General features: G+C 35.0%; 1 protein-coding gene across 10 annotated transcripts in view; it reads right to left on the reverse strand.

Annotated features, from left to right (window-relative positions):
• CYLD (CYLD lysine 63 deubiquitinase) overlaps window positions 1-24795 on the reverse strand; it is a 59162-nt gene that overhangs the window by 16219 nt on the left and 18148 nt on the right. For 8 of the 10 annotated variants that reach the window (XM_082366639.1, XM_082366632.1, XM_082366631.1 and 5 more), the window contains 6 exons: window positions 10846-10944; window positions 9154-9270; window positions 3628-4007; window positions 2566-2731; window positions 1443-1584; window positions 41-163 (listed from right to left, as the gene is read on the reverse strand). In XM_082366639.1, coding sequence (XP_082222765.1) covers window positions 41-163; window positions 1443-1584; window positions 2566-2731; window positions 3628-4007; window positions 9154-9270; window positions 10846-10944 — 1027 coding nt within the window. The remainder of the gene's footprint in view (window positions 1-40; window positions 164-1442; window positions 1585-2565; window positions 2732-3627; window positions 4008-9153; window positions 9271-10845; window positions 10945-24795) is intronic. The other 2 variants (XM_082366635.1, XM_082366636.1) reach the window with 2 other exon arrangements.

Raw genomic sequence — 24795 nt, forward strand, 5'->3', positions numbered from 1 at the left:
GGATACCACCTAAAGGCAAAAATAACTATCTTCTACTTACATTCTCAGAGGATTAACGATTTCTGTCCTCAGCAGCTCTTGAGTTTCACTATAATATTCTACATCATTCTTTTCTTTGGGTCTAAGTAACACAGTGTCCAGAACGGAACTAAAAGCAAACAAGCTGCAAAATAAAAAGAGTATTTTTCCTCATGCTGTAAATGTACTAATTTTTGAGAAACACATACTAAAAAGAATATGAAGAGAAAAATCACAAACTCTGGAGAACAAATAACATACAAATTAGTGTTTTTTCATTAATACAGGTAACCAAGACCCCTGTCAAGTTTCCCATGGTTCAATCATCAGGGCCTAGAGATCCTTAAGGAGAATACTAATATCAAGAAGGCAAACTACAGACTGACAGCGTTAAAGGATTTAAAATACGCCTTCAGTACACTGGAAAACTTCTTTGCAAAAGCTGAAAGAAGGCCTACAAATCTGAGTCAAACTACAACAGAGGAGAAAGTTTGGAAACTAATTCCCCAAGGCAAACACATAGCCAATATGTAACCCACTCTAGATATACTTCTCTCTCTCCACAGCCCTTTGCAGAGGTCTGAATTCCTTTAAATGTCAAAATCACTTGTGAGTGACTAACAGCAGTGACTTGCTGATATCAAAGAAAAAGAAAATTTGGCTAAACAGATTTTTATCAGAAAATCTGAAGAATATTACATCAATTCTTGCTTTTTGTCAACACCTCTGAGAGACAAAGTATTCTGCCCAAAAAACGGCCCACCACTTTTATTCTTCTCCCTGTCTTTAAAATTTTAACATCCCATTAACTTCCTAATTCTTACAACATGGCTGCACAGAGCTGGCAGGTTATGCTCCGTTTAGCTGGCAATGTTCTTGGTTCAAGCTTCAGAGTGTAAAAATTCTTGCCATGTTAAATCGTTCTACTTTGGAACAAACTACTTATACGAGGGCAACTGTGCTTCTGCTGAAAATACTTCTTTAAAATAAAGTAGTTTTATGATTGCCTCTGCCTAGTAAAACAAACACACAAGCCAGTCAATGGCTTATGACAAGTTATTTGATTTGTGCACAAAGATCCTGTACTTATTCTCTTCAGTCCTATGATTTCCCACATACCCTCAGAATATCTGTACCACCTGTAACACTATCATTCACCTCTTATCCATCTTTCACTGCATTACTTTTTATATTAATTTTTTGGATACCGGCACATGAGGCAACATTCAGTAGCTTCCAAGGAGTATATAGTGAAATGCAAATCTCCCTTTCTCTCCTGAACCCCAGCCCCCAGTTTCTCCACTCAGAGGCAATTAGCAGTTTCTTTCTCTCTCTCTCTCTCTCTCTCTCCGACACACACACACAGAAACACACACACCTGCCCCCATGGCACTGTATTCCTACTGCATTAATTTTAAACTTACCAGAATAAGGTTGAGTCTAAGTAACAAGAATTGTAATGACCCTGGATGCCTTTCTTCTTTCCAATCATTATCTCTAAACCTTCTTTTTCCATTTTTGGTGGAGTATTTTCTTCTACTACTTCACTTAAGTAGCCTCCAAATGCTGCAAAGATAAAAATGAAAATAATTCTTTTAAACTATTATACTTATGTATTCCCATATTTCTTCACTTAAAAATATCTTTTTGTATTTTGATGCACAATTTATTACCCAACTTAAAACTAAGTTAAAGGTAGGTTTTGGTTAATTGTTATTCAGCTTGGCTTATAAAAAATGCTAATGTTCGTTTTCAACCTTATTTCCTCCACAATTTAAAGAACACTTTAGAGTATCAAGTAACGTAAAAAAGCATCTGCCAAGTAAAATATTTTGTTCCCCAAATATTTTATTTGTCTGAAGATGTTCCATTTCCAAGTTGGAAAAGAAAACAAAAAATTCCAAAGCACTACTTCAACTGTAAGAAAAATTGTTTTTCATAAAGATGGCTTTCCTATTTATACCTGTTTAACCCTCAAGATGCTTCACCACGATTATCCAAAACTGGAAAGGGATAGTATCAGGAAACTGCCACCTACTATAAGTGATGAGGAGATCTGTCCTTCATCAAGCAATTCAAACTACTTCTTATAATAATGCTGACTTCTTGATAAGATATGCTCATTGACGTACTAGACAATACACTGAGAAGGAAGTCATTCTTGATAAGATATGCTTATTGATGTACTTGAACAATACAGAGAGAGGAAAATCAGTGCCATAAAGAAGGCCACATTTCAATCTCTACCTCCTGGGTTGTTGAAAATTAAATGTCTGTAATCAACAGGAAGGGGAAAATAAATCCCACTATTTCTCAATTTTTAAGTCTCAAGCATGGTTTCCTGGCTAATACTTTTTTTAAATGTCCCCTCTTAGGATAACTGTAACTTTCTCATACACCAAGTAATAATTTTTTTCTGATTTAAAAGCTTGATGAACACTGGCAGGAAAGAAAGAAACACTGTTTACTACCAACTACTGCAAAATGACATGAGGTCAGAACTAGAGTCATTCCAGATTGATAAATAAATGAAAGGCACACAAATACCTAAAGAGTTACAGCGTTCGATCTGATTGGAAACTGGCTGCAGGGACGCAAACCTAGAGTCCGGCCGGCAGCTCTTCAGTTTAACAAACAGCGCCTTCTTCAGGGCACAGGTGAAATACCGAGTACCCCTAAAGGTTCCATCTGTACAGCCTGCACACTCGTCTTCCTGAAAAAGAAAAAAAAAAAAAAAAAAAGCTTAGACATGCATTATTCTCCATCTTGCAAAGTATGGTATACAAAGAACTAAGACTTGTTTCAAGTTTACCCTTTCTTAGAATTCCGTTGTCACACCTGTACTGAGAACTCCATCAGGAAAAAGGGGTTGACTAATCAGTGTTTCAGCCCACAGCTGACGATTTGAGAAATTAATGCCTTATTCCAGCATAAAATCCTCAATGTATTTCCCTTCAGAATACATGTTAAACCTTCCCTGGTTAACTGACTTCCCTGCACCATTTCCAAAAGCATTAAAACTAGTGGGGAGAGGGGGCCAGAAGGGACTGTTTATTTTAACAACCCAAAGAGAAAAACAGCATTCAATGGCCTGTAAACCAACAAATAAAAAAACAAGAAATATATTTAAATAAAAGCTAAATGTACTCAAATTCTCTTTCTGATTATGAAATGTCAAACAATATGCTTTCTAATCTCCAAAATCTTTCCCTCTACCAAAGATCTCAAAAGGTCACTAAAAATGGTGATTCATCTTAAAGTCAATGATAGAAATATTAGAACTGATTGCAGGAGGGAGGCTAAGAAAAAAAAGAAAAACTGGTAACAGTTTGCTTTCCTTACTGCATTCTGTTTAATATAACGAGCCTAAACATATTAGCCTAAAAATCTACTTTCATTCCTTGAACATAGATCAACTAACATTAAGAATAAGTGGATCAGATGCTTAATGGGTGGCAAAGGATGTCAGGCAACGTGGTAATAAAATTTTTCTCTAGTGATGGCTTTGTGGATAAATAAAATATCTCACCAAAAAGCAAAGAATAGGGAAAGATCTGTACAAAACCCCAGACAGAAAAGAAATGCAGTTTTTAGGTCAAATTGAATTACCAGTTCCAGTCCCGCCAGTACTTCATTGAGTCCCGGTGGCTGCCCAATCCAACGGATCACCCCGTAGAAAGGAGGATTCTCTTTAACCTCGGCCAGCGAGCCCACTTCCAGGCCATGCGAGTTACCAGAAGATACGGCCAAGGGTGGACTCTCCTGCACGGGTGCATTGTTTAGCTCTCCCATCACAGACTGCACTGACAGAGAGAGCGGACTGTGGCTAATACTTCCATTGGTGTTGGGCATCTTTGTCAGACTAAATGGTAAAGAATGAAATCTGTTCTCGCTGGATAGTGAGTTCATGGAAGGAGGTTGCAGTGGTGGTGAAGCGTGTCCAAAGTCTGGAGAGATCTCCGTAAGCGATTTTGCAGGGTCTTCAGCAACTATAAGAAATTATTCTTAATTAGAGAAATTTATTCAAGAATATTAAATATGCCCTACATCTCTAAAGATTAATATATACATAAGTCCAACTGCCCACCTGACCTCTTCTAGTATGATTCTCGTAAGCATCACAAACTTACTACCTCCAAGACAGTGTTCTTGATTCACATCCCCACCTCCAAATTTTTCTTCTTCAGTAAATGGCACCCAATTATTCAAACCAATAAAATATGTTATTGATTGGAATTGTATAGGTTATATTCTTTGTCCAAAATACAATTAAGTTACAAAAACCAATACAAAAAAGAGAGCAAAAAATTTAAGAAAGATGCTTCTAAATAACTAATGAATCAAAGAAGAAATGATAATGTAAATTTTTAAAATAAAGAAAAAATAAACACTTGAACACAACTAAAGTAATACTTATAAAAGAAATGTATAGACTTAATAGTTCACTTTAGAAAAAAAGGAAAGGTAATATTAATAAACTCAGCATACAACTTAGGAAGTTAGAAAAACAACAGAATAACCTCCCAAAAAGTAGTCAAGAGGAAAGAATAAACACAAAAACAGAAATTAATGAAAGAGAAAACAAACATCCAATGAAAAGAACCAAAGCCAAAAGCTGTTTCATTAAAACAACTAATACAGTTGCCAGGCAGGTACTGCAAATCAGTGTGGAAAGAACAAACTTCTTAATAAACGGTGTCGAGATAATCAACTATCCATATTTTTAAAAAATTAAATTGGACTCCTCTGTCATACTCTACACAAAAACAATTTCCAAATGTCTTAAAGAAAAATGTCAAAGGCAAAACTACAAATTTTGGAAGAGAATATAGAAGAATGTTATTTATGACTTTAGGGTAGAGAGAAATATCTTAAACATGAGTATACAAACCAAAAAGGAAAAGACTGACAAATATGACCACATTAAAATTAAGAGATACTTGTCCATTAAAAGGCATCATAGCAAGAGTAGAAATATGAGCCGCAAACAAGGAGAAAATATTTGTAACCCTTATTTCTTGACAAAGGATTAGAATTTGAAAAAGGTCTATAAATCAATTTTTTTAAAAGACCAGAAAAAAATAGAAAAAAAAATGGACAAAAGACTTGAAAAGGGAGCTCACAGAAAAAGAAACCTAAATCACCAACAAATCAATAAAAAGATTCTTGCCCTCACTAGTAAATACATAAAAGAAAGTCAAAATCAACATGAGACAGCATTTCAAAAGGTAAAGGTCTTAGAACATTAACTATTGGTGAGGATGAGGAGTCAATGATACCCTTACACAAAGCTGATGGGAGTGTGAATTGGTATAACTATTCCAGGAAACAGTTTGGCATTATTTAGTAAAGGAAAGCTGTGCATATCCCATGCACATCTAGTAATTCCACTCCTAGGTACATACCCTAGGCATGGGTAAGAATGTTAGTAGCAGAGCTGTTAATAATAGCAAGAAAATAAAACCAATTCAAATGTCCATCAATGGTCGAATGGATAGTTACATTGTGGTATATTTAAATACCGTATTTCACAGAAATGAAATGGAATGGAATGCAATGCTATACAGCAATGAAAACAAATAAATCATCATCACATACTACAACTTGGATGAATCTAGAAACATAATGTTGAGGGAGGAAATTACACAATATACATACAGTCTGATTCCTTGTATATAAAGCTCAAAACCATGCAGAACTAACAGTATGCTGTTTAGATGGTCAAACTCATAAAGCGATAATGAAAACCAAGAGAGTGATAAACACTAAGTTAAAGATGATGGTAGCTCAGAGGAGAGTGAAGAGAGCAACAACAGGAAGAAGCGCTGAGGGGATCTCAAAGGGAATGATAATGTTCTTTGCCGTAAAGTGAGTAGTGACTCCATGGGTGTTCACTGTACTTTATACTTTATCCATTTAAGATTCTTTACTGATGATATTTAATCTAAACATTTTTTAAGTTATTATTTTCTTTCCCAAACCCTCAACCCCCCAAGCCCAACACTCAATTCCATAAAGCAAGATGTTGTTTCTACCTCCAAAATATACCTCAAATTTGTCCACCCCTCTTACCCTCTCCCATCATCTCCCCAGTCAAAGCCACCATCATCTTTCACCCTGCAACCAGTCTCTTACCTGGACTCTCTGTCCCTCTTCTCGCCCCTCTCCAATCTAATTACCATACCACAACTAGTGAGATCTTTTTAAAATTTAAAGATCTTACGTGATCTTGTATCATTCCCTTGTTTAAGACCGTCAATGGCTTTCCAGTACTCTTACAATAAATACTAAACTTCTTACCAACACTTACTAGGTCCTAAACGATCCGGCTCCTACCTACCCCTCCAAACTCATTTCATACACCTCTCTTCCTTGCTTACTCTGCTGCAGCCGCTCTGGCCTACTTCCTGTTCCCCAAATATAATTTCTCACCTCAGGACCTCTGCCTTTACTATTTCCTCTGCCTGGAATGCTCTTCTCAAGCTCTTTTTCTGGCAGTTTCATTCACATCATCCAGATCTCAACATAAATATCATTTCCTCAAAGACTCTTTTCCAAACCGCCTCTGGAGCCAGCTTCCCACCAGCTGCTATCACCTTGTTCATTTCCTTCATTGCACATGTCACAGTTACCTTGTCTGTCTATACATTTATTGTCTATCATACCAACTAGAATATAAGCTCCCTACAACGAGGAACTTTGTTAGTCTTTTCCATGGTTGGATCCATAACACTTGGTATAGCCACTAACACAAGAAAATACTCAATATTTGTAATAAAAAAAAATTGAATAAGTGAATCAAATGTTATAAAGAATAGCCTTTAAAATGTGTAAGTGGGCTTCCCTGGTGGCGCAGTGGTTGAGAATCTGCCTGCTAATGCAGGGGACACGGGTTCGAGCCCTGGTCTGGGAGGATCCCACGTGCCACGGAGCAGCTGGGCCCGTGAGCCACAACTACTGAGCCTGCGTGTCTGGAGCCTGTGCCCCGCAACGGGAGGGGCCGCGATAGTGAAAGGCCCGCGCACCGCGATGAAGAGCGGTCCCCGCACCGCGATGAGGAGTGGTCCCCGCTTGCCGCAACTAGAGAAAGCCCTCGCATGAACCGAAGACCCAACACAGTCAAAAATAAATAAATAAATAAATAAATAAAGTAGCTATAAGAGCACCCAAGCCCTTACATAAAAAAAAAAAAAAAAAAAAAAATGTGTAAGTAAAACAACTACAGATATGATGTTCTTTTACAAGTGAATTGCTTCTATTTTCTAATTTAAGGATGCAGGCTTACTCCATACAAATTTCATTACTTCATATGTCTTTTTGGACCAGTTAGAAGGTCACTATATTAATCCAGACAGTAAAAAACAAAGGAAAGGATCTGAACTAAGGCAGTGGTTTCAGAAAAGAAGAGAGGGGAAGGATTCTAGTGATATTAAAGAGGAGGAAATCCCTAGGACTTGGTGACATCTGGATGTGACTAATGAGAGAGACAGGAGGTTCAGGATGGAGCCGAAACTTATATTTTAGGCAACTGGACTCATGTCTCCATCTCCTCGCTCCGTAAAAACATAACTCACAAGGCCATCAGCGACTGCCACTGGCTAAATCCAATGGGTTTTTGTGTGGTCTTTATCTTATTTGCCCTCTCAGAATTCGACACTGGTGTCTATTAGCTTCTTGGCTTCTTGACCCAATAACCTCTTGTTTTGCCCACATCCTCTGGTTACCTTTTCTCTGTCTCCTTTGAAGACTTCTCCCCCTCCCAGCCATTATGCTCCTCAAGGCTCAGACTTAAGCCACACCCTCCATCCCTACTTTCTCTGTAGGTGATACTACTCACAGGATTTTAATTCCCACATACGTGAAGGCAACCTACAAATTTATTTCTCCAGCTCTTAACATCTCTTTTAAGCTCCAGATCTGCATATGCAACTGCCCGCTTGATAAATCAACTCTGGGAAGTTTAAAAGGCTCCTCAAACTCAACATATTCAAAGCAAATCCATCACTTTCCTCCACAACCACCTAATCCATCACCTTCCTCCATCATCACCTAAGTATGCAGGCCAGAAAACTAGGAGTCATCACTCACATCTCTTTCTTCCTTACCTCTCACTTTCAATCTGTGAGTCCTGTCAATTCACTTCTGATATCTCATAGCCATCCACCTCTCCCCATCCCTTCCCCAACAAGTCTAGCCCCAGCTACTATAATCTACGGCTGAGCCTATCAGCAGCCTTCAACGGTGTCCTTGCATTCACACAGCCCCTGCTTTACTCCCCTGTCCACCCTGCAGCCACAATCATCTTTTCAAAAGGCAAACCCTGCAAACCCCTTGCTGAAAATCCTTCAGTGGCTTGCCATTTCCTTTTAATAGGGTACACCAGGCTCCACATGCCCTGGCCTTGTTTGCCAATCCATTCTCATCTCATAAAATGTTCTATCTCTCTGTTCTGGCTACTCTGGCTCTCTTTAGTCCTTGGCAAACACCAGCTCCATTTTACCACAAGGCCTTTACATATGCTGTTCTTTCTGCCTAAAACGTTCTTCTGCCCCATTTCAATTTGTTATCTATCACTCCCCTGGTAAATCTAAGCTCATATCACTTCCTCCTAGAAATATCCCTGAGCCCCTCAAGTAAAAGCATCCCTTAATATACTCTCACAGCATCATATGCCTTCATTACACTCATCAAGACTGCAATTCTTCATCTGTTGCTGGCACACAGTAAGCATTCAATATATACTTGTTGAACAGATGAACAAAAGAAAAAAGAATAAACCAGAAGAAAGTGATGTCCCAAACCAAGGGAAGGTAGAGTTTTTTAAAAGTGGTATCAAAAAACAGGATATCAAGATAGTAAAGTCTTTAAATGATTCAACTGATTCTAGAGATCTTCTACCTTAAACAGATCAATGAAGTGCAGAGAACAAGCTGCTAATACATTTTCTAAATATTACATTAACCTTAACAGCAGTGCAGTTCAAAGTGTGTATAATATTTTAATTCAGCAATATTAATAAAGAATGGTCTACTCATTCTGTTTCCAAAAACTATCTATATTGGTGAAAAAGCCATTTTTGCTCTAGTGAGTTAAAAGGAGAGAATCATTATAAAGAACACTAAAATTATAGATTACCTTCATCAATATACCATGAATTTTTTGATTTGGATTGTGGTTGTGAGTCAACAGAAGACCCATTTAAGGTATAAAATAATTCAGATCTGTTTCTATTTCCAGGGTCTGAGGTAGATCCTATGGAACAAGAAAAGTTCCTTTTAAAAATAAAGTCAATATGGTGTGAAAGTTTTTCCGTAAGAGAAAATAATATGTATATGGTGTTAACAATTATTTACACAACCAACAGATGTATACAAACACAATATATTTTATTAGTGCCTTCAGCTTTTAAAATTTTGGTAACCATTTTTGCAGTGTCAAAAAGATTCTTCAGCCCAAGAAACAATATAAGAGGAGAACAGGAGTTAAGTTAAAAGAAAAGCCTGCTTTTTTTTTTTTTTTTTTTTAAACAAACTGCTTTAAAAAATCATTTCATGTACTATGGCTTATTTCCAAATGTCAAAATCACCATTCCCCAGTTTCATTTGACGAACCTCTTGGTTCACAAACTTAACATATTATTTTAAAACGGTTGCCCTCAAAAGAAGGCAGTCTTCAAATGTATATAAATAGATGCATAAATTAAGTTTAAAAGATTTAAGGTTTAAACATTTTGGAATTGTTAGTCAACAAATCCCTTGCTGAATTTCTTCATGTCTCTGAAAAAGTGAAGCAGTATTATTTCTTATACATTAGATTTATTAAATGTAAGAAAGTGTTAGTGTAGCTATGCCACAGACACATCAAGACATTCCCCTGCCTCATTACTAAGAGGACATGCTATCGTTGACAGCAGTGGGTTCTCTAGAACCTACAACAAAATCTGATTTCTTTTTCAATTTAAAGCAGATAACTCTACACTTCATACCTATAACTAAGATCTGCTACAATATAAGTAGTACACATATCTTAAGAAAATCTTTAGGCTATTCATATTTAAGTGAGAGTAGCAAATTGGTGCTAGCCTATCTAGAGCCATAGATTAACATAAAAAAATGCTATCTATCACTTATATATTCTATTTAATTCTACGTCTCCCAGGGTCCAATGTCACATAAAATATTTCTTAAAGTACAATTTCCTTTTAAATAAGCTGAAAAAGTTTTCTTCACTAGATAACTGAGGAAAAAATATTCTTTTCTTAACCTACATGTGAGTTAAAAATTCTTGCAGCTTTTTAAATTAGCTGTTTAGCTTGTATAACTACCACCCTATACATCTATGAAATATGTGGAAGCTAACCAAAAAACAACTAAAAACTCCACATGTATTGTAAGGGAGTCTCTGGAAGAAAGACAAAAATTTTTGCTTAGTGGTTTGGAATTTAATTAGTGTCACCTCTGTTAGCAAAATCCACATAATCTATAGTATACTTTATCCTATAAACACTATCCATAAATGATTATTTTGTACAGTGCAACTCTAAACTATATGTACAAATGGTACAAGTAGGGAATTCCAAAAACCAGCATATATGGACCAGAAATAGACACAGGTCCCCACAGGAAACTTTTCATCATTTAGAAAAGGTTGCGAACCCTTGGCTTAAGCAACACCATCTATAAACATTTTTTAGTAAACTACTAAAAATGTTTGCAAGAAGGAAGTCTACATATACATTAAGGAGTAATACGTTTTAACCTTTTTTCAATGCTATGGCAAATCAAAAACCATGTAAATAACTAAGAACTGTATTCTATTAATCCATACCTGTAGCCTTTGGTTTATTATGACTGGATGAACCTTTGTCCCCAACACCTCTTGACATAAAGGCTAGTTTGGGAGGCCTCCTTTCCTGTGTAATGCTATCTGAAACAGTAAACATGTTTTTTAAAGATAAAAGCAAATTTTTATAGAAGAGAAACAATTGAGCAAATAATGACAATAACAACAACAATCCCTTTCCAACAAAAAAACAGAATTTTCAGAGTAGTTTTACAAATTCGTCAAGGCCATAAAAAGTACTGAAAAAGATCATACCAAAAATATATCATTGCTGTATTTCAAAACATAATTTCTACAAGATAATACACCCCAAGTACAATTCAGCTAAGTGCTTTAACTTCTTGAAAATTTAACCACTTTTAATCAATTTTATTTTATATGTTGAAACACCACCAAGAAAACCTTACTCAGTTTTTTGCAGGATTTCCCAAATCAGTATCCCCAGAACACCCCAGTGTGTTATGAAGTGTCCCACTCTCAAATATCTCTAGAAGATGATGAGATAAACAGACTTCTTTACTGCATAACCCCAGAACCTTTAATATGCTAATATGCATTGTGAATCTCTCAAAAAGGGATATAGTAAACTTATTTGATAATTTTGATAACTTATTTGATAAGTTTGATAACTTATTTGATAATGTTTTTTGTGCCACTCTACTTAGCATCTCAGATTAATATATTTCATGGGACACAGATTGGAAAAAGTCTGGTTTGGTATATGTATCAGTTTTTAAAAAAAAAAATATATATATATGTTAAGAATAACACAAACACATATACAAATAAGAGAAAAAACACAGAGAAATACACAAATGAATAATGCAGAAAGCCAGAGATAAATAGCAACAATATTTCTGAAGAAAACACTTAAAACTTTTTTGAAAAATTGGTGCAATAATTTTGTTTCTGATACAAAGACTACCTTAAACCTTAAAGGCCAGTGATTTTCATAAGATATTCACAAAAACTGATCAAGCAAATGTAGAAAAGTCAGTCTGGAAAGTTTTCCCCTGGAAAGTTCAACATATCCGTGGAGTCCAACATGACACTTAAGAGTCCTACCTGATAAAGCTGTGTATCGGCAAAAACAATATCACCCACAGTGGATTTTTGAGAACAGAAAGAGAAAAAGAGGGAAAGTTTTACATTTTAAACACAAGGAAAAGGCTATTTTTTTTAAGAAAAAGGAAATAATACTTAATTAATTATATATAAATGATGCTTGGTAACTTTTTTCCACAGTTGGAGGGCGAGAAGAATGCATTATTAAACTATATCTTAACTGTCTCATAATGTGATCAAACGGAATATTATTTTAATTCAAAAATATGAATACTGAATAACCATGTGTTTAATCAAGTGATATAGTAAATGAAAGGCTATTTACCAATATTTTTATGATGTTACCATTCAAATATCTCTAAATACCACATGTGAGAGTTACTGTGAAAGGTAAAACTTCTTAGTCACTGGCAAAAGTTTCCAAATTACAGCATATAAATTGACGAAAGAAAACTAACTCCCACTATTAACTGTAATTAATTGCACGTAAGTACATTTTGAAAAGATATTCACATGTATACCATAATCTATATACATTATACAGTTAGTGGTGATTATAATAAAGGCAGAAAATGGTCTTAACTAAGGCCGCCTGGCAGTACCAAAAGGCCCAATGGATGAGCCGGTTGTGACAACTCTGCTGGTGATGCTAGGGGAGAGCTCCAAGGGTTAGGAATATGCAGGGCACTGGAGCTGGAAATGGTGGTTATCTTCTGCCAAAGACTTTGTCATGGGGGAGGTAGGCGCTCAAATATCAACTCGGAGGAACAGGACAGTCCTGCAGAATTCTATGCAGATAAAGGGTCACATGCCATATCTAACTTGCCCTCCAGGAGTTACATACCAACTAATTCTTCTTTCTTTATCACAACTATATTCATGATCCAAAATCAAAGCCTTCTATCTTAAATGAATTTTAAGAGATTACCATCTCAGGAAAAGGCAAGTATGAGAAAGTAAACAAAGTAAGGAATAAATTGGGCAGGCAATTTTGTGAGATTAAAACAATCCTGATTAAAAGATATTAAAAGAGATAGCAAGACATGTCCACCAAACGGCATGTATAAAATGTTCACAGCAGCCTTATCTGTAATAACCAAAAGCTGGAACAATGCATTCTACAGGAGAATGGATAAACAAACTGTGATCTGTTCATGCAATGGAATATTACATAGCAATAAAAAAAGAAGAAACAACTGATATACACAACAACATGGACACTATGTTGAGAAAAGAAATGAAGCCAAAAGTACCCATTATATATACACAGCAGGAGTGCATTCAAAATGATAAAATTAGCAGCCTGCCCATCACTCTTATTGATTTAATCAGAAAAAGAAAAATCCCTGGAAGAAACTTGGGTTGGAAATTGTAACAATAAACCAGGGAACAATAACAAACCACAAGAAATGTCTGTGAATTTGAATGACCCACTAAATTGAGAAAAATTGCTTAACTGATGTACTGCTTAACATCATCAGCCACAAGAGCATAATTCAAACCCAAATGAGAATTTAATATCCATGGAGAAATCTACTGAAGAAAATGTAAGTTTACTTGGGTAGAATGAAGAATTATAAAACCCAATACCAAACATACTATACACAACAACAATGCAAAAATCTCCTTACGGTGAGACTACTGATCAAAATAAATAGTTTCCTTATATTTTAGACAATTTTATATGAAAAATTGTTCAAGAAATCCTGGAAGGTCCATAGAGATAACATCAGGGTTGCACACTGTGATCTAGTGCTTCAAAATAACTTTTTGGGCTCTAACTGTCTCATATGAGAGGAGTCCTGCCTATACAGACAACATTCAGGGTGATTCAGGCTGACAATCTCTACAGAAGGCCACTTAGCATTATCTATCAAAGTGTAAAGTACACATACCCTTTGACCCAGCAAGTCTACTTCCAGGAAGTTATCTTTTTTTTAAGATCTTATAAATATTTTAATGTAAATATGAGTATAATATATCCCATTTAAATACTCAGAAAAGTATATTGACGGCACACAAGAAAAATCTACAGGTGACATGATATTGAGAGAGACAAAACACGAAAGGACAGAATTAGTATCCAAAATGATCTGAAAATGGAAAACTGGATAGCTCTAACAACATGAAGTTAAACCAGAATCATTAATTCATTAGTTTATAAGTGCATTCATTTAGTCAAGAAATACTACCAACTCCATGCAAGGACGGCATTACCGTGTCTCTGGGAATATAATTCAAACTGTGACAGGGCTGTCCCAAAATCTTTTCTGCCGAAGTCCTGTTCTATTGCAATAATTAGTCTACATACAGACTGCAGTATTCTGTTCCCCTCCAGGTGTCTAAGTGTGAAGGTGTCTTTAACAAACCAGGTCTTATTCAGAATATCTGGAAGGCATGCCGTATGAGAAATGGCTAAAACTACTCAAACTATTTAGGCTGGAGAACAGAAGATGTAGGTGTCAAGGACACTCATCTTTGAATATCTGAGGGTTGCTACAAGGAAGAGGGGCTGGATTTGTCCTAACTTCATCCCCAGTTAGAACTAGAATCAATGAGGGAAGTTATAGGAAGGTAGAGGTAAGCACATATCATACAAGGAGTGACTTTTTCACAACTAGATCTGTCTAAAATGAAATACTCTAATTTTCTTCAGGACAAACTGACTCTTCTATCAAATGAACACAAGTAATGTTTTAGCTATACTGGATACATGCAAACTGAAACATACATATGACATTACTCACTGAAGCATTGTTTATAATAGCAAAAGATTGAAAACAGCCTTAATGCCCATCAGTAGGGGACTGGTTTCAAAAAACTGATACATTTATAAAATGAAATACAATGCAATAATTTAAGCAAAAGATTAAGTATGCAATTTATGTACTAATATAAAATGATCCCTATGATCGATCTATTGTCAGCTTTTTTTAAAAAGGTGCAATTTACTCTTCTGGGAAGATAAGTTGGTGTACTTTTTCCTATTCCTCCTGATAAGTACAGCTAAAAACTCTGGATGTAACATATAAAACAAACCTGAGAAGCCTCTGAAAGGCAAAGAGGAGAAGGCAGATCAGCTAGGGAGCACAGGACCTAAGGAGTGACACGAGATTTCCCTGGGTTTTCTTATTGCCTCACATATCCCAGACTTAGAGCTGAAGAAGGCAGCAACCTGGAAATGCCAATGGCGAGACACAAAAACTCCCAACAAAGGTATCCTCTCATTAGTCAAAGAATGAGAAAAGACAAACCCTAGTAAGACAGAAACTTTTAGACAATAATCACTCTATTGCAGCCAAACACAGCAGCCACACCCACTCCAACAAAGGCCAAGCGGGGAATCTGTACTTCTGCTTCCACCTGACAATAATGAGGTGACACACACCCCTTGAAGCGGCAAAAACAAAGTTTAAATATGATCTAGAACCTCAGAATATAATACCCAACTGTCCAAGTTTCAAATAAAAATCACTCATTATACCAAGAACCAGGAAGATGCCAAAAAGAATTTAAAAAGACAGTCAATAAATGCCAACACTGAGATGACAGAGATGTTAGAATCATCTGACAAAGAACTGTAAAGCAATCATGATAAAAATGCTTCAATAAGCAATTACAAACACACTTAGGAAAAAACGAAAAACAGAAAACTTTTTACATAAAAGATAAAGAGAAAGGAATATTAGCATACCACTAAACAAAGTCATCAAACCACAAAGGAAGAGAGCAAGAGAAGAAGGGAACAGAGAAGAAATACAAAACAGGCAGAAACACTGGACTCCATAAAAATCAAAATCTTTTGCTTTGTGAAAGATTCTGTTAAGAGGATGAAGAGATAAGCTACAGACTGGGAAAAAAAATATTTCCAAACCACATATCCAACAAAGGACTAGTGTCTAGTACATATAAAGAATTCTCAAAATTCAACAGTAAAAAAGCAAATAATCCAATGAAAACATGGGCAAAAGAGATGAAAACAAAATTCACTAAAGAAGATACATAAATGGCAATCAGTACATGAAAATAGATATTCAACATCATGAGCTATCAGGGAAATTCAATTAAAACCATAGTGAGATATGACTACACACATCTCAGAATGGCTCAAATAAAAAATAGTGACAACACCAAACGGTGGTGAGGATGTGGAAAAACTGGATCACTCATAGATTGTTGATGGTAATGTAAAATGGTACAGCCACTCTGGAAAAGTGTGGCAGTTTCTTAAAAAGCATGCAAATACCACATGACCAGAAGTTGCACACCTGGACATTTATACCAGAGAAATGAAGACTTATGTTCACTTGTGTTCACTCTACACAAATGTTTATAAGCATTATTTATAACAGCTAAAAACTGGAAACAAATCAGATGTCCTTCAATGGGAAAACTGTTAAACAAATAGTGGTATAGCCACAACACGGACTATACCTCAGCAATAAAAAGGAATAAACCAGTGATACACACAACATGGATGAATCTCTAGAGAATTATGCTGAGTGAAAAAAGCCAATCTCAAAAGGATTCTTGAAATGACAGAATTGTAGAAATGAAGAACAAATTAGTGGTTGGGGACAAGACGGGCAGTGTGACAATGAAAAGGCAACACGAAGTATCCTTGTGGTAATGGGAATGTTCTGTATATTGACCATATCAATGTCAACACCCTGGTTGTGATCTTACACTGTAGTTGTATAAGATGTTCCTTTGGGGAAAACTGTGTAAGGGGTACACAAGATCTCTCTCTATTATTTATTACAACTGCATGCAAATATATAATAATCTCAAATATTTTTAAATCATATATCTGACAAAGGGCTTATATTCAGATTTATAAGAATTCTCAAAACCCAATAATAAAAATAAATTAACAAGAAATTGGCCAAAGATTTGCACAGATACTCCACCAAGGAAGATATACAGATGACAAATAAGCACATAAAAAGATGTTCAACATCACTGGCCATCAGGAAAATGAAAATTAAAGCTACAACTAGATGCCACTATATAGCTATTAGAATAGCTAAAATTTATAAGACTGACCATACCAAGCGCTGGCAAGGACATGCAAAAACTGGGATTCTCACACACTGCTGCTGAGAATGTAAAATAGTATAACCACTTTGGAAAGACCGTTTGGCAGGTTGCTGTTGTTTTGTTTTGTTTTGTTTTGTTTTTAAAGTTCAACAATCACCTACAATAGTACCAGCCATTCCACATCTGGGTATTTACCCAAGAGAAATGAATACCTATGTCCATACGAAGACTTATACATGAATTTTCATAGCAGCATTATTCATAATGGCCACAAACTAAATAGAAACAAGCCAAATATCCACCAACAAGTGAATGAAAAAACAAACTGGTATATCCTTATGCTTATAGGGAAAACACACTGTCTTCTCCTTTGCTCTCATGCTCACAACAATTTTGACACTTCTGGCCACCAAACGTGTGAGGAGTTTTCCCACACTAAGCTGTGACACCAGCTGGGTGTCCTACAATTCAATTTGGTTCTGACGCTATCTACCTGGGGTTAGCGGCAAATCCCACAAGTTAAGGGCTCAGTCCCAAAAGACCATAAGCTTTGCAGTAACCTGCAAGCTCTCAAAACCCCATACTTCGGGAATGTTTATGGAGACTTCATCAGATAGGCATGCTTGATTATTAACTCAATTTCCAGCTCCTCTCCCCTCTCCAGGGAATGGAGCTGTGGCTGAAAGTTCTAATCATGGCTTGGTCTCTGTAGTGACCAGCCCTCCACCCAGGAGCCCACTAAGAATCACCTCATAAGAACAAAAGACACTTCTATCACCCAGAAAATTCCAAAGGATTTTAGGAGCTCTGTGTCAGGAACCTGGGTCAAAGACCAAACATGAGCAAGACTCAGGGGCAGAGACATATATATATTATACATTTATATATAATATATATATTATACACACATATAATATATATAATGCATATATAATATATATTATACATGTATAATATATATTATACATATATAATATATATATATTATTTCTCACTATAGAATGGAATACTTCTCAGCAACAAAAGGGACATGTGGATGAGTCAACAAATAATTACATTGAATGAAATAAGTCAGACCAAAAAAAAAAAAAAAGAATACATCCTGAGTTACTCCATTTATATGAAATTCTAGGAAAATGTGAACAAATGTATACTGACAGAAGAAAGATCAATGGTTGCCTAGATTTTGGAGGATGGGACACGCAGAGTGGAAGGAAGCAAACACAAGGGGCATACCTTGGGGTGACGGACATGCTCACTATCTTGACTGCGGTAAAGGTCTCACAGGTCTACACATTCGTTAAAACATAACAAACTATAAACTTAAAATATGTGCAGTTTACTATATGTCAATTAAAACTCACTAAAATTGTTAAGATTATAAAAAGAAGGTACAAAAAAGTGTATAAAATATGCAAACACTGAACAACAAAGAAACGAATTAATCAAGAAGGATACAGAAGATAATTAGGTAGTTGGGGGGCAATGCTAGGAGGAAAAAGTCTCATACACCCTTTATAAATTCTGTGCGAACATGAATGTACTACATAATCTAAAAAATAAAATTAGTATTACATTCCTAACCCCACAAACTAAAAAAGACAATACAGATTGGACTAAAAAAAGCAGAAATTTAGGGGAGGCACTAATTGATATGCTTCATCACAACAGGTTTAAGAACCTGAATATAATGTCAAATTAGATATGTTAGAGGTTTTTAATATTTAAAACAGTAACAAACGGGACTTCCCTGGTGGCGCAGTGGTTAAGAATCTGTCCGCCAATGCAGGGGACACGGGTTCCATCCCTGGCCCAGGAAGATCCCACATGCCACCAAGCAACTATGCCAGTGTGCTGCAACTACTGAGCCTGCACTCTAGAGCCCGCACACCACAACTACTGAGCCCACACGCCGCAACTACTGAAGCCCGCACTCTCTAGGGCCCGTGTGCTACAACTACTGAAGCCCGCATGCCTAGAGTCCATGCTCCACCACAAGAGAAGCCACCAAAATGAGAAGTCCACGCACCGCAATGAACAGTAGCCCCGGCTCGCCACAACTAGAGAAAGGCCGTGCACAGCAACAAAGACCCAATGCAGCCAAAAACAAATAAATTAATTTAAAAATAAAAAAAAATAAAACAGTAACAAAGAGAGGAAAAACTCTTAACAGGTTGAAGACTCCTGCATTTTTAGTCAATGGTATTCTTCAGAAGCCTACTGTAATAAGCAATGGAATAGGATGAATTCTTTCCTAATCTCATCAACCGTTCAACTGCTTCCAAAAAATTTTTTTTAATGCTGTAAATAATGTTGTCCTATGAGTGAAGGTAACAGGGCAAGAAAAAAACCAAGAAACTAAATGAGATTATGACTATTTTCTTCTTTCTCAAGAAATGGGTGTTAATGATGACATGAAACATAGATGAAGACCTATTTAATTTAAATAAATGAAATTAATTTTTGTTTAGACAACTTTGCTTTTTAAAGCCTATTTGCAGGCTTTATTTTGTTGGCAAAAAAGTATAATTGGTGTATTATGTTATAAAAGCTGGTATCATTCCTAATTATCTTCTATTCATGGTTTATGAAAATGAAGGTTTAAAAGAAAAAAAAAAAGCATTCTTTGCCTTGCCTGTCACTGCTCTGAGAGCCAGTAACAATGACAATGATAGTCACTGATCTATAAGATCCAAGTTTGCCTGACAAGTGATTCTTAAGAGATTCATGTAACTAATTTTGATTATTTTACTCCTACGTCACTATTTAAATGAAATATAATTGTAAATGTTTTTGAAGATAAATACTACTAAAGATGAATTCTTTGTGAGGTTATATATAATTCCATCCCATGAAAAATAGAAATGGTAGCTTTTTCTTTTCTTTTCTTCTTAAGTGCTACTGTAGAACCCAAGATCATTTACATTTCAAACCAAATCGAGATACGGAAAAAGTATACAGAAAGAAATACAGCTCTGGAGTTTGAAAAAAGGGGGTGGGGGCATTTCAAATCTTTATTCTATGGCAAACTGAGAAAAACACAATCAATTATACATAAGCCAACCTCATATTTCAGGTATCTTTTTCTTTCTTAAATTATAATACTGAACTAATGATTTCCCCAGCCTCCCAACTTACTTGATATAATGAATTATATTTAGTTGTAAAACGGAAAATTCAAAGAAATTCAATTAAGGTAGGTAAAAAGGATGGTTATACTAATAAGGTTTTGAGCTTTCAAAAGTACCCTTTGGACATTTAAAAAAAAAAAAAAAAAGGGAAGAAAGAAAGAAAAAGAAATACCCACAGAGATATTTGATTTGGTAAGACAAGTTAAATTACATTTATCCATGTGGTTCTGGTGAGACAATATTAGCATAGAGTTGATTATCCCTGTAAGAATAAATAATGAAAGAAAATTGATTTTACAAGGGATTCCCCTTAGCTATCCAGCAATTTAACATTATAAAATTAGCATAACTCACAGAATTTGCTTATTAGGACAGGGCTTCTCAACCTCGGCAAGGCTAACATTTCGGACCAGATCTTTTTTTGTGGAGGGCTGCTTGCTGCACTGTAGGATGTCTAGCAGCATCTCTGTCTCTATCCCCTAGATTCAAGCAGTACTCCTACCCCAGATGCGATGATCAAAAACGTCTCCAGACATTGCAAAATGTCTTCCGGGGGCAAAATCACCACAGGTGGAGAACTACTGGCTTACAACTAAAATGACCTTCTTATGAAGGTTTTGTACTAATGCTAAAAGTAAAAGTAAAACAAAACAAAACAAAAAACTTTAAAAATTGCTTAACATACCAAAAAAAAAACCCAGTAAACTGTGACAGTCTCAAAAGAAAAAACTGCAATGGATACCAATGCATGGATGATTCTGATGTTGTAATTGGCAGAAAAGAATTGTAAAGAGGCTATTATAACTATGCTTAATGAAGTAAAGAAAAATATGCTTACAGTGAAGGAGAAGATAGGAATATCTCATCAGAGAAATAAAAACTAGAGAAACAAAAAAAGGAACTGGATGGAAAGTCTTAAAATACTTTTAAAAACTTAAAAATACAATATCTCAAAAAATAATGTATTGGATGTGTTAAAAGCACAATGCGGATAAAAGAGGGGGAAGTGAATAAAACTGAAGGTAGAACAATAGAATTATCTAAAGAACAGAGGGACTAAAATTTGAAAAAATATTAACAGAACCTTAAGGATAAGGGACAATACCAAAAATTTTGACATATATCCAACTGAAGGTACAGAAATAGAGAACACTGAAAGGAACAGAAAAAACATTTGAAGGAAAAGAAAAATGGCTAGACGTTTCCTACTTTGTTAAAAAATATAAATTTACATATCCAAGAAGTTTAGCAAATGCCAACCAGGATAAAGATGAAGAAAATCATGCTAGGCACATCATAGTTAAATGCTGTAAGCCAAATATAAAGTCTTCAAAGCACCCAGAGAAAAACAACATATTACATTACATACAGGGTCACAATGATTCAAGCTACTGATGACTTTTCATCAGAAACTATGAAGCCCAGAAAATCATAGAAAACCAACTTTAAAGCAGAGTTCTATATATACCCAAAATATCCTTCAAATATGAAGGCAAGATAAAGATATTCTCAGACAAAGAAAATTAAGAGAAATTCATTTCTAGAAGACTTCACTTCAACAAACACCACAAGAAGTTCTTCAGGATGAAGGAAAATGATAAATAGATGCACAGATCTTTTAATTCTTTAACATGTAAATGATTATTTCAACGAAAAATATAACATTTTCTTGTGCATTTTTAAAGTACATAGATGTAATGTACATGACAATTAATAGCATAAATAATGAGGAAGAGGTAACTAGATTTACATGGTTACAAGGTTTCTACACCTTAAACTGATGTATATAATTGGCACAATATTAACCCGAACTAAACTAAAACATTAAGGATATATACTATAATCCCTGGAGAAACCACTAAAAGCAATATTACAATGAAATAGAGCTTAAAAACCAATAGATTAATTAACATATAATTCTTAAAATTTTTCAAATAATCTACCAAAAAGGTAGAAAGTGACTGTAAGAAGAATGAAAAACAGAGGGACAAATAGAAAACATAAAAAAACAAAAATTACTTTAAGTGTTAACAGATTAAACACAACAACGAAAAGACAGAGATCATCAGAATGGATTTTTTTTTAAATGACATACTGCCTAAAAAAAAACAAGTGGGATAGAGTGGGAAAATGGAGTAAAGAAGGTGGGGCGGGGGGAAACATCTCAATCCAAAAGAACACATTGGGGATAGGGCAGACAAAGTAGGACAAATAGAAAACACACAAGATGGTAGAAATAAATCCAATTGTCAGCAATGATAACTATTAATAGATTAAAATCTTCAGTTAAAATATAAAAATTGTCAAACTATATTAAGAAACCAACTATATGTGGTTATAAGAGACATAACTAAAACATAAATGATGAAAAAGAGACATACCTGGAAAATACTAACCAAAAGAAAACCTATCTATATCATACAAAACAGAATTTAAGGCAAAAAAAAAAAAAAAAAAAGAAAAGAAATTACTGGAGATGGAGGCAGTCACCACATAATGAGAAATCACTTAGAAGATACAACAATTCTAAATTCTAGGTACCTAAAAATTCTAAACTTGTATGCAGCAAATTAACAATTTCAAAATTAAAGCAAACACTTATAGAATTAAGAAGAAATTAACAAATCCATCATCACAGGGGGATGTTTTAATATACCTTGTTCAGTAACTGTTAGACCTCACAATTAAAAACTCAGTAATGATACATAAAATTTGAATAGCATAATAAATTAGCTTGACCTAAGGGACATATAAAATATGCATGAACTACATGCAACTCCAATTGAAGAAAACACATTCTTTTCAAGTACACACAGAACATTTCTGAAAATTGATCACATACTAGGCCATAAAGCCAGCCTCAACAAATGTCAAAGGATTAGTATCATATTCTCTCACCATATCAATCAAATTGAAAATTAATAACGATAAAAACAGACACCTGAAAATTTTTAAAGTACATTTTAAAATAGTTGATGAATTACATTAAAAAAATCATGAAGGAAATTACAAAACACTTCAAATTTAATGGTAACAAGATAACTATATATCAAATGTTATGGAATGTAAGTAGTTGGGTACATAGAATCTATAGCCTTAGATGCTTTACACTAGAAAAAAAGACTAAAAATTAACAAGCTAAGCATTCAAACTAAACAGTTTAGAAAAAAATAGAATAAATCCACAAAAAGTCAAAGAAAAAATAATTTTTAAAATTACTGAAACAGAAAATCAATATATCTAGAAAGGCTTAAGAAATCCAGAAGATGGCTTTTTGAATAAATGAAAGTGAGAATCCTCTGGCAAGATTGTTTTTCTCTGTCTGCCTTATTTCACTTAGCATAATGCCCTCACAGTCCAACCACATTGTCATAAATGGCAGGATTTCCTTCTTTCTCACGGCCAAATAATATTCCACAACATCTTCTTTATCCATTTATCCGTTGATGGACATTTTGGTTGTTTCCATATCTTGGCTACTGTAAATAATGTTGTAATGCATATGGGAGTGCAGACATCTTTTTGAGATCCTGTTTTCATTTCCTTTGGATATAAATCCAGAAGTGGGCTTGTTGGATTGTAGGGTAATTCTATTTTTAATTTTTTGAAGAAAAAGGCAAATACTGTATGATCTCATTTATATGTGGAATCTGAAAAGGACAAACTCAGAAAAACAGAGAGTAGAGTGGTGGTTACCAAGGAGTGGCGGGGTGGAGTGGCTAATCATTAAAAAAGAAATAGTGTACAATTCCACTTAAATGAAGTACTTAGAGTAATCCAAATCATAGAGACAGGAAATAGAACCGCAGTTGCCAGAGGCTGAGGGTAGGGGAGAGATGGGCGTTTACTGCTTAATGGGTACAGAGTTTTACAAGATGAAAAGCATTAAGGAGGCAGATGGTGATGACTGTTATACAAAATTATGAATGTGTTTAATACCACTGAACTGTACCTGTAAAAATGGTTAAGATGGTAAGTTTATGCCATATGTACTTTACCAAACAAAAATGTTTTTTAATTTAAACACATGCATTAAAAAATTTTTTTTTTTAATTTTACCCCAACACTTTCCAAGGAACAGGCCCTTCCTGAGGCAAGCCCATTCCAGGGCATTATGTAAAAAAATTTTTAAACATGCAATGCAAATGTGTTCTTTAATTCTGAAACATGGAAAAATTAGCAAACTGGACCAAGCAATGCCTGACACATGATAAAACTGGACTTATATCAGGAATGTAAGGCTAATTTAATATTAGAAAATTAGCAGATCAAAAGAAAAGAAACATAGGACTATCTCAATAGATAAAGAAAAAAGTTTGATAAAATTCAATATCCACTCATGATAAAACACTTTGACAATGGGGAACAGTGGGTAACTTCTATAATCTGATAAATGACAGCAACAACAATAAAATCCTATGATGAACATCATACTTCATAGTGCAATGCTGAAAGCATTCACTTTAAGATCAGGAGCAAGGCCAAGATGCCTGCTATCACCACTTCTATCCAATATTATATTTACAGGGACACCAGGATAACAAAACCATATTTTAAAAATGAAAGATATAAGGATTAGAAGGAAGAGGTAAAACAGTATTTGCAGATGATAATGACTTGCTACTAAAAAAGTAATCTACAGATAAACTGTGAATAAAGATTTTAATAAGATTGTTTATAACAAAACTCAGCACACAAA

The sequence above is a fragment of the Balaenoptera borealis genome (assembly GCF_965194805.1).
Source record: "Balaenoptera borealis genome assembly, chromosome: 19".
Taxonomy (NCBI): Eukaryota; Metazoa; Chordata; class Mammalia; order Artiodactyla; family Balaenopteridae; genus Balaenoptera; species Balaenoptera borealis.